The sequence below is a fragment of the Echinops telfairi genome, unplaced genomic scaffold, assembly GCF_000313985.2.
Source record: "Echinops telfairi isolate 266 unplaced genomic scaffold, ASM31398v2 ScPeMD7_7459;HRSCAF=8497, whole genome shotgun sequence".
NCBI lineage: Eukaryota > Metazoa > Chordata > Mammalia > Afrosoricida > Tenrecidae > Echinops > Echinops telfairi.
This window is the reverse complement of record NW_022111359.1, coordinates 6,473,873-6,483,536: the sequence shown is the minus strand read 5'-3', so window position 1 is coordinate 6,483,536 and position 9,664 is coordinate 6,473,873. Positions and strand designations below refer to the sequence as shown.

The window sequence follows — 9,664 nt, the reverse complement described above, 5'->3', positions numbered from 1 at the left end:
CCTCAGGGTTTCCAAGACGCTCAGTCTTTAGAGGAGCAGACAGCTTCATCGTTCTCCCTCGGAGCAGCTGGTAGGTTTGAACCAGTGAGCTTTTATTTAGCAAGCCAGTGCTTAACCCATTATGCCACCAGGGCCCCTTAGTCTCACAAAGACATGCCGTTATATACATATATACACAGTCACACATACACACATCACACACACACATGCACTGTTGTGGATTGAATCATGTCCCCAATGCTCTGCATTGGTATCCTGGCCCAGGTACCTGTGGATGAGATGCTGTATGGAAATAGGGTTTTACTAAAGTTGTGGGGGGGAGCCCTAACCCTAATCACTTCCCAAATCCCATAAAGAACAGAATAAAGTGGTGGCCAGGGTTAAGCGCTCAGCCGCCAACTGAAAGGCAGTTCTGCGCATCCAACCCACCCAGTGTTCCTTTGGGAGAAAGACCTGGCTCTGATTCCATAAAGATCAAAGCCCCGAAAAGCCAACGGGGCCACTGGACCGCCCTGCGGGGTCCTCTGTCCCATGGGGCCGCGAGGCGTGGAGAGGCAGAGGAAGCAGGAGCATTTGTTGGCACTGAGCAAATATTTCCCAACAGCACACAGACGCAGAGACATGGGGAGAGAAGGCCAACAAGAAGCCAAGTGAGCCCCCACAAACCAGCAGAGGGGTGCCGGCCAACACCCGCGAGCTGGAGGAGGGTCACAGAGAGTGACCCTCCCAGCGAGGGCCCCTTCCAGCTGTGCGAGAAGACCAGTCCTTGTGCTCAAAGCTTCCCTCGCTGTGAGGGAGTTTGCTACGGCAGTCGTAGTCATGAAGATCCACCGTCTCACACCCACTCACGGTCTCTCTCCCCCAGAAGTAAATCCACTCAGGTAGAACCTACGTAACCGCCCCCCCCTCCACTGCCCACCCCCCCATCCTGCATGAGTGCAGCAGGGCTGAGGTGGACAGGGCTGGGATGTCCACGCCCACCTCCTTCCAACTGCAGGACTTGAGACTTGCTCCTTAGGGGCCAACTCTGAGGTGCGCCCGCCTCTTCTCAGCGGGAGTCACGCGTCTTTCCACCCCAGGCCTGGGCGTACATCGGGTCTTTCTGGCTGGCCTGGGGCCGTCCCACTCCCAGCCCCATGCGCTGGCCGATGTGTGTCCATTGGGCATGGCTGTGGTCCTCAGCAGTTTGGCGGGCTCTGGGCCGGTTGCTCTTCCACAATGTAATAGAATGGAATCACTTTCGGTGCTGCGATCTCATGGGAGCAGCCTATCCCTGGCAAAGGGAGGCGTGGCCTGTACCCAGTATATCGATAGTTGTCCAGGCAAAGTTCACTCTCTAGATCTCCTGCACGTTCATCACCGACCGCCAGTTCTTGGAACATATGCCTGCGGAAGCCTCCAGCCGGCCGCCTGACCTACAGCTTTGGGATTTTCCCAGCCCAATGGGAAATGTATTTCCTTGTCAAAAATCTCTTTATAGACCTCTGTATCTATTTATGCAGACAGTAAAGCCTGTGGGAGCTGGGGCTTGCTGGCACTGCCTGTGTTTCTGGGTGCCACTCTGACAGGGTGCAGTCTGACCATGTTTCTATCCCTCTCTGTAGAAGCAAACTATCTGACACTGTTTCCCTAGGCAGATTTCCGTCATACCCAGGTCTCAGCTTCTGCAGGTGTTACTGTATGTGTTCCTGAGTTTTTGTGCCTCTAGGGAACTCAGACTGAGACACACCCCACAGCCAAGGGCTCCCCCCAAAATGCACTGAGGCGAAAGGCAAATATGGGAAAGAAGCCAGGTGCCCACACTGGAAGCAGGGAGGAGGGGACACTCACCTGGCAGGTGGGGTGGCCTGTGTGGATTCACCAGACAGAGAGTTGGATGCCAGGCACGCTGGGCCAGCTGCAGGGTCCACTGCTCTTGAACCCACATCTGCCTCGTGAGGCATCTTCCCTGAAGAGAGAAGGACCGTGGGAGCCATCAGACACCTTCCCATTTACCCAGTTGACCTGTCTGATGGTTAAGTTTACTATGTATCCACTTGGTTGGCCAGATAGCAGATTACTTGCCATTCCGGAATATCACGCCATGTCAGCCGCAGTCAAGAGATCAAATGATGCATTGCACCAGGTAAATCTACCACACAAGACCTTTTTAAAAACAGTTTTATCTGCACATAATCCACATATCATCTCATGCAACCGTTCATTGGTACCAAGAAGAGTAGTACAATCATTACCACACTCCGTTTTAGGACATTTTCTTTTATTCTCCTACCCACCCCCAATTAAATGGCCTTTAAAATGAGTTGTCTCCTCACATTCAGGTCCTGCGCTCCCTCCAAGACCTCTTTAAAGTGTCGAAGAGCAGGACATCACTTTGAGGACTAAGGGGCACTTGCCTGAAGCCACGGTCTTTCAGTGCCCACATAGGCACTTGAAAGATACACAGCATTCTATCATAATCCCAATTCCCCTTTGCAAACCTGACTAACACGGCGCATGCATACGGGTACAGGTAAGAGCTGGAAACACAGGGAATCCAGGACAGATGAGGCCCTCAGGACCAATATTGAGAGTAGCCATACCAGGAGGGGAAGGGGAAGGTGAGGGGAGAAAGCGGGAACCGATCACAGTGATGAACAACAGAGAAGTGGGTGAAGGGAGACATCGGTCAGTGTAAGACATGAAAAAAAATTATAAATTATCAAGGGTTCATGAGGGAGGGTAAAAAATGAACTGATACCAAGGGCTGAAGAAGAAAGAAAATGGTTTGAGAATGATGATGGCAACAAATGTACAAATGTGCTTGACACAATGGATGGATTGTGATAAGAGTTGTAGGAGCCCCCAATAAAATGATTTTTTAAAAACTTAATTAAAACATTACTATTTAAAATTTTTTTAAAAAGATGCACAGCATTGAACAAGGAGACCTGAGAAAAATGGATGCCTTGGGAGGTTGGCTCTCTACAGTTCCACAGGCCGCGTGGTACTTACATAATTCCATGTCCATTTGACAAATTGGTTCTAGGGGTGGAGTCCAGCCTGACCATCAGGTCCCGGCCTGAATGACACCTCCTGGTGGGCCTGGCCTTTTTATGAGGGTTCTGGGAACACTGTGCTTCACATTCCTGGTGACAAGCCACATGGAGCCACGCTGATAAGAGCCAGAGCCCTGGGGATGCCTCCAGTACCACTGGACCCACAGGACTTTCCACTCACCGGCCTGTGATCCTCCTGCATTTGGCATCATTGCATGTGCTGCGTGAGTCTGAAGAGCTAATATCAGACTTGTCTGCTAAATATCGAACTTATGGACTTGATTTGGACTGGGCAGGGATGTCTTATTGATGCATAATTACTTCTTGATATAAAGCTCTTCACACACATATATGAGTGTCTCTGGATTTGTTTCACTAGGCAACCCAGACTAACACAGGCTGCTAACCACACGGTCAGCTGTTTAAAACCACCAGCCGCTCAGGGATAGGAAAATGAGGCTATCTAGTCCCATAAAGATTCACAGCCTCAGAAACCCACAGGGCAGTTCGACTCTGTCCTATAGGGTCGCTGTGAGTAGGCGTGGACTCGACAGCAGTGAGATTGGTCCAGTGTTGAGGATCCCACTAAAACTCAACAGAGCCGGGGGGGAGGGGAACCCACCTCAACCAGACCGCAGGAATGTTCTAGAGCAGGGGTCGGCAAACTACGGCTGCGGCTCTTCCGTTTGTACATCTGGCTCGGAAGTAAAATTGAAAATGAAAGTAAAATGTTCGTAGTTTCATTTCCAAACATTTTAAAGGATATGATTCAGACCACGGTGATTTCATTTGTAAAAATAGATGTATGGCTCTCGGATGATTTTCAACTTGCTGGGAGGGACAGGATTGGCTCTTCCATCTCAAACATTTGCCGACCCCTGTCCCAGAGTGCTGGGCATGGTCTCTCGTGGGTACCAGCTGAGTCAGTACCAACTCCCGGCGACCCCACCTGACCGAGTCCAAGTGCCCCATAGGGTTTCCTTGGCTCTCATCTTCATGGGAGCAGACCAATCGCCAGCCCTTTCTTCCGCGGAGCTACCAGGTGGGTTCAAACCACTCACTGGCTTCTCAATGAGTAGCCGGGTACTTAACCTGTGTGCCACCAGGCCTGTTGAGCCTCAGGACTCATTGCTCTGACATCTAGCTCATGCATCCATCTGACTCCTGGTGACCTCATGGACAGCAGGACGGCACTCGGCCCGGCCCTGCCCCATCTTCTACACTTCTGGGTGTTCCCAAGATCATTGCTGTGGCTGATGTGTATTCTTGAGTGGCCTCCAGCCTGGGGGACCCATCTCTCTGTTCTGTTGTCACCCACAGAGTCCCCGTTAGCCAGTTTTCAAAAGCAGGCCCCCAGGCCTTTCTTCCTAGCCTGTCTCCATCTGGAAGCACTGCCATCTCCCCGGGGTGACCCCACGGGTATTTGAAAGCCTGGGCTGGCATGACGTTCAACAACACAGCCAAGCACAAACCATCACAGTGTGACAGGTGTGGAGACAGGTAAGTGTGTTCATTAGTCCCCAATACAAAGAGGTTTACGGTGGTAAACTGTTCGCAGTAGTTACCTTGGCCTGGCAGAAAAGAATGACTCATTACATACATACATATGCAGGCACACCCATACATGTACATCTGTAGATACAGACTCGCTGGTGGTGGACGCTGTCCATTCTGACGCCCGGCCAGCCTGTAGGCAGAGTGGGACTGACTGTCCCCCGCGGACTGGCTTCCTATGCTCTGGTGTTTATGGGAGCAGAGTTCCAAGTCTCGCTCTCTCGGAGCAGCAGGTGGGCTTGAAGGGCCCACCTTTAGGTTAGCAAGAACCCAACACCACACCTGTGGCTGTGGAGTCAATTCCGACTCCCAGGGACCCCACCGGAAGGACAGAGGAGGGCCACGTTCAAGAGTTTGCTGTGATGTCATCTTGATGGAGGAACCCTGGTGGCATCGTGGTTAAGTGTTGGGCTGCGATCCACAAAATAAGCAGTTTGAAACCACCAGCCGCTCCTCGGGTGAACAATGAGGCTTTCTGTTCCCGTAAAGAGCCACAGTCTTGGAAACTCTCAACTCAAGGGCAGTTCTAGCCAGTCCTATAGGATCGCTGTGAGTCGGAATCAACTCGATGGTTGTGAGTTTTGAGTTAGTTAATCACAGAGCTACCTTCCCAGCGGGTTTGAAGGGCCAACCTTTCACTCCCTGCTGATTCCAACTCACAGCGACCCCCTGGGGCAGAGTTACAGCAGCCCGGTGGGTTTGTGAGGTTGTTAACTGTGTACTGGAGGAGACAGCCTCATCTTGCTCCCTTAGAAGCAGCTGGTGGCTTTGAACTGCTGCCCTTGTGGCTAGGAGCCCCACGTGTATAACACCACCAGAGGCTCCCTGGCAAAAAGCAGCTCTTCAAGACCTGTTGGTGTGGAGTTGATCCGGATTCCCAGTGACCCTGTGGGGCCCCAGAGCATCCTCCGCGGTCATTGGATGGGAGCAGACTGTCATTGCTTTCTCCTGCCGCTAGGGGAGCCAGCCCTTTGACGGTCAGGGGAGTGGCACGTTAGCCCCTGTGCCCCAGGGCTGTTTCAGGGTTAGCAGCGGGCATTAACCATTGCACCACCAGGCCCTCTCTTTCGTTCCTATGCAAACATTTCTGTGCTGTTTAAATATTTAACAGGCTTTAGAAACAATCCCATCTGCCGAGGGATCACAAGGCACCCTAAACCGTGCGCGATGACGTCCACACCAGCATTTACTTAGGGGTCGTAGGGACAGTGGAGCTCGGTGCCACGCCTTTCGAGCCCTCCACCCTCCACCTTGGGGTAGGAAGTTAAGGAGACACTGGATAATCCGCACAGCTTCCCAAACTCACCGGAGTGCCCCCCACCCCCACTCATTCTGTCCCTGAGCCCCCCACCCCCCTTTCCAGGTCAAGCTCTTCCCGGGCCTAGCCCGAGTCTCCACCCCCAAGCCAGGAAAGGCTTCAGCAAATGTTTGCCCACTGGTGTGCCAGACAGGTAAAGGCCAGACACCAGGTGGCCTTGGGAAAGCCCTGCCCAGCGAGACATTGACAGAGGTTGAGGTGCTGACCCATCCCACCATCTGTCCCCTGGGCGGCTTCCATCTGACCCCACCCCCTCCAGAGTGCTACTTGTCCCTGCCCATCTCCTGAAAGTCCACCTGTCAACTGCTGGAGGGATGCGGGGAGATTCTGAGCATCTGCTCTTGTAATGTCTAACACTGAGCCAGCGTCTGCTGTGTGCTAGGCACCCCCAAAGCCTCCAGGGCCCCCCAGCGCAGTGCGCCCTTAAGAGAAGCCGGCAATAGCGACAAGGTGACTTCGAACCACCCAGATGTGTTCTCTGACGGGGTGTCATGGGGGGATGTGGTGGGGCCTTGAGGGGGACAGGTCAGAAGCCGGAACCTGGTCTTAAACGCCCTGCAGCCCAGTGGATTCCAACTCAGCCACCCCAGATGGCAAGAGTGGAACCGCCCCAGAGGGTTTCCAAGGCTGGGATTCTTTGCCGAACCGTGACCTTCTCCAGAGGGAGAGCGGCCGGTGGATTTGAACCCCAGACTTTGCATGTTCACAGCCAAGTGCAAACTGCTGAGTCACCAAGGGCTAAAGCCAGCGGATCTGCGTTGATTCTGGAGGGTGTGCCCCCTCCTCAAGTTTAGGAGAAGCCTCTGCCACTGGTCTGACTGCCCCTTAGGAGGTGCGCTGCTAAGTGCTAGGTCAGCAGTTCAGAACCACCAGCCACTCCTGCGGAGGAAGACAACTTTCTACTCCAGGTCAAAAATGACAGTCACGGAAGCTCACGGGTGGTTTTCCCCAGTCCTAGAGGGTCGCTATGAGCCCGTATAGACTGGAGGGCAGTGAGTTTACTGCGGCTACATTTTCCTACCTCAGCACCTGGGGGATTCAATCACCAGCCCATTCGCTAGCAGCCACTGGGCCACTCGACTCACTACAGAAGCAAAAGTCAAATGAAGCCGTTTTCCCTCGGAGGGGCTCCGACTACCCCCCCCTGGAAGACCAGCCTAGCAGCTAACCCGTGTGCCACCACCAGGGCCACTCCTTAAAGATGACCACTAAGAAAACGTCACCCACGGAGGGCAGTTCCACTCTGTAACACACGGGGTGCCAGCAGCGGCCAGTGGAAGGTGACCACGCTTTGGGAACCTCGAGGCTGCCTCCCTAGGGCTCTTGTCTTTCGGTCCCAGGCACCCTCATGATAGGGTCTTTCAAGTGGGTAATACCTCGGTGCTTGGCTTGGCTTGGCACGAGAAAGAATTCCCACTGCAGCCTGATTTGTAATCCAAGGGGGTCTTTACGAAGGACGGGGGAAGTTTCAGGTGTTAGAGTCTCAAAAGAGAGCACGCTATTTCAGGGAAGCGTGCCAGGCCGTGCAGACGCCTCGCTGGGGCTCACAAGGGAACACGGGCAACCTCATGAGACTGGGCGCCTACACGAGGTGACCTGAGGCCAGAGTGCGGGCACAGGAGCAGGGTGAAAAGAGAGGAGAGAGTCCTCTCCTATCTGCCACTGACAACGAGCCGGGGAGTCCAAGAGCCCACCTTCTCGCTGCCAGGATATTTCACACCTCTGGCTGGGGAGGCATGGTGGAAGGCCTTGGTCGACCTGTTGACTGATTTAAGGCCACCTGGGTGGGGTCATGAGCCTGGGCCTAGTTTGGGCCCCCAGGAGTAACGCCCACCTGGCTGGGGCCTGGGGGAGGGGCCCTGAATTGGAGCATGCCCAGTTAAGGTCTTTATGGGTGACTAATGGTCACCTGATTTTCCTCTCCCAACTTCCCGTAGGGGACCCTGGGCAGGCATGGGAGGGACAGTCCCCTCTATCCTCTCTGGCTACCTAACCCTCACAGCCGGACTCCTGCTGGTCTGGCCTCTAGCTTGTTGCAGAAGGAAGGGGTAAGGGAGGGGGTGCACCAGGTGGCTGCCTTGCTAATACCCCGCCCAGCCCCACATCCGGCCACCACCGGTGTCCCTGGAGCCCAGCCACTTCCTAGCCCTGGTTGGCTGGGAGAGGGACAATGTTAACTTGGCTGGGTTCCCGCTGGCGCCAGCCTCGGAGTGCAAACCTGAGGGACGTTTCTCGGGCGGTTTCACTCCAACTTCTCCAGCTAGTGCGCCTTTCCAACGGGGTTCCACCGTTGGAGCTCAGTGGCCGATGGTGGCTAGTGAGTCTGGTTTTGGGCAGCACAGTCTAGGACGCCTCCACCGTGGGGCCACACCTTCTGGCGCCTAAGGTCTCCCTGGCTCAGCCCGACCACCTTCCCACCCCCTAGGTACAAGCAGTACAGCTCACAGAGTAAAACCGGCTCTCCACCACTTTCCCTCGCAAAGCTACAGTACCGCTGGGTTGGGTGCAGGTGTGAGATTACCAACATCCTGTTGTTGTTGTTGTTGTTGTTGTTGTTGTTGTTGTTTGGTGTCCTGGAATCGATTGACCACACACACACACACACACACACACACACACCTGGACAGCATAGAATCCGCCCTGCCCCCCACCCCCAAGGTTTTTCCCTGGGTAAAGCGCCAAGCCTAGCTTCTGCAGAGCCTCTGGGTGGGTTCGAACTGCCACCCTCTCCATGAGTCTAGCGAGCTGAGCGCCGGTCGGTCGCAGCGCTGGCAACACCTGAACCCCGTAGGTGCGTTTCGCATTTGGGGAAACTGAAGCGCAAAGAGCAATGGGGATGTAAGCGTGGAGCCGGAGAGAAAGCCTGTATCTGAGGCCTGACAGCAGACCCCAGGGGGCGCAGATGCCCTCTCCACCGGTTCCCGCGGGCAGACCCAGTCTCCGACCCCTGGTGGAGGCAGCAGGAAGCCTAATTAGCACCAGAGACCCCCACCCCACGCAAGCACCTTGTCAGGGCCAGGAGCTGCGGGCCCCCTCGAAGAGCCTCAACGGCTCCCCATTTCGCCCCTCGACTGTGCCCGCGGCGGTGCGCTCCGAGGGGCCCAGCAAGCGCGGAGCTTCCCACGAGAGCTCAAAGGATGCGGGATGGAGCCGCGCGGGTCGTCCCAGGAGAGCCCAGGTAATCCTAAGAGACTGGGAAGGTGGTCAGAGGGGGCCTGTCCGCGTTCAGAACTAGTAAGACCCTCTCACCCCCAGGGGCTGCCAGGGCCACCCCAGACAAGGTGAAAAAGGGGCGCGAGGCGAGGGGGCCACCCGGGGTTCCCCCTTACCTTGGGCACAGCTCTGCGCCTCCTGGAAAAAGCGGGGCAAGGACAGCGACGGCTGTAGCGGATTCTAGACGACAAGTCCAGAGCCAGGAGAGTGGCGGGCAGCGGGGCGGGGCCGGTACCTGGGCCAGGCCCCCACCCCTCACCCAGAGGAAGTCCCCGGAGCCCGCCTCACCCCACGCACCCGCGGGCGCGTGGCCAATGGGAGCGCAGAGCGGGGCCGCGCCACCCGCTGCTAGCCCCGCCCCGCCGCGGGGCCACTCTCGGTCACTGTCCGGATGACTTCGGGGAGGCAGTGGCTCTGACCTGATCCTCTGGTTTGCCCGCTTCAGGGGGCCCTTTTCCGCTTTCATATTAGCCCGACTTTGTCAAGTTGAATTCCCGGCTGGCAAACTCTGGAGACAGGGATGGAGGCGTCCAGGTGCGCC

General features: G+C 55.5%; 1 protein-coding gene across 1 annotated transcript in view; it reads right to left on the bottom strand.

Annotated features, from left to right (window-relative positions):
• ACSBG2 (acyl-CoA synthetase bubblegum family member 2) overlaps window positions 1-9,277 on the bottom strand; it is a 50,050-nt gene extending 40,773 nt beyond the window's left edge. The window contains exons 1-2 of the mRNA XM_004714243.3: window positions 9,240-9,277; window positions 1,831-1,948 (exon numbers count right to left, since the gene is read on the bottom strand). Coding sequence (XP_004714300.2) covers window positions 1,831-1,943 — 113 coding nt within the window. The 5' untranslated portion in view covers window positions 1,944-1,948; window positions 9,240-9,277. The remainder of the gene's footprint in view (window positions 1-1,830; window positions 1,949-9,239) is intronic.
• Window positions 9,278-9,664: the final 387 nt, after the last annotated feature.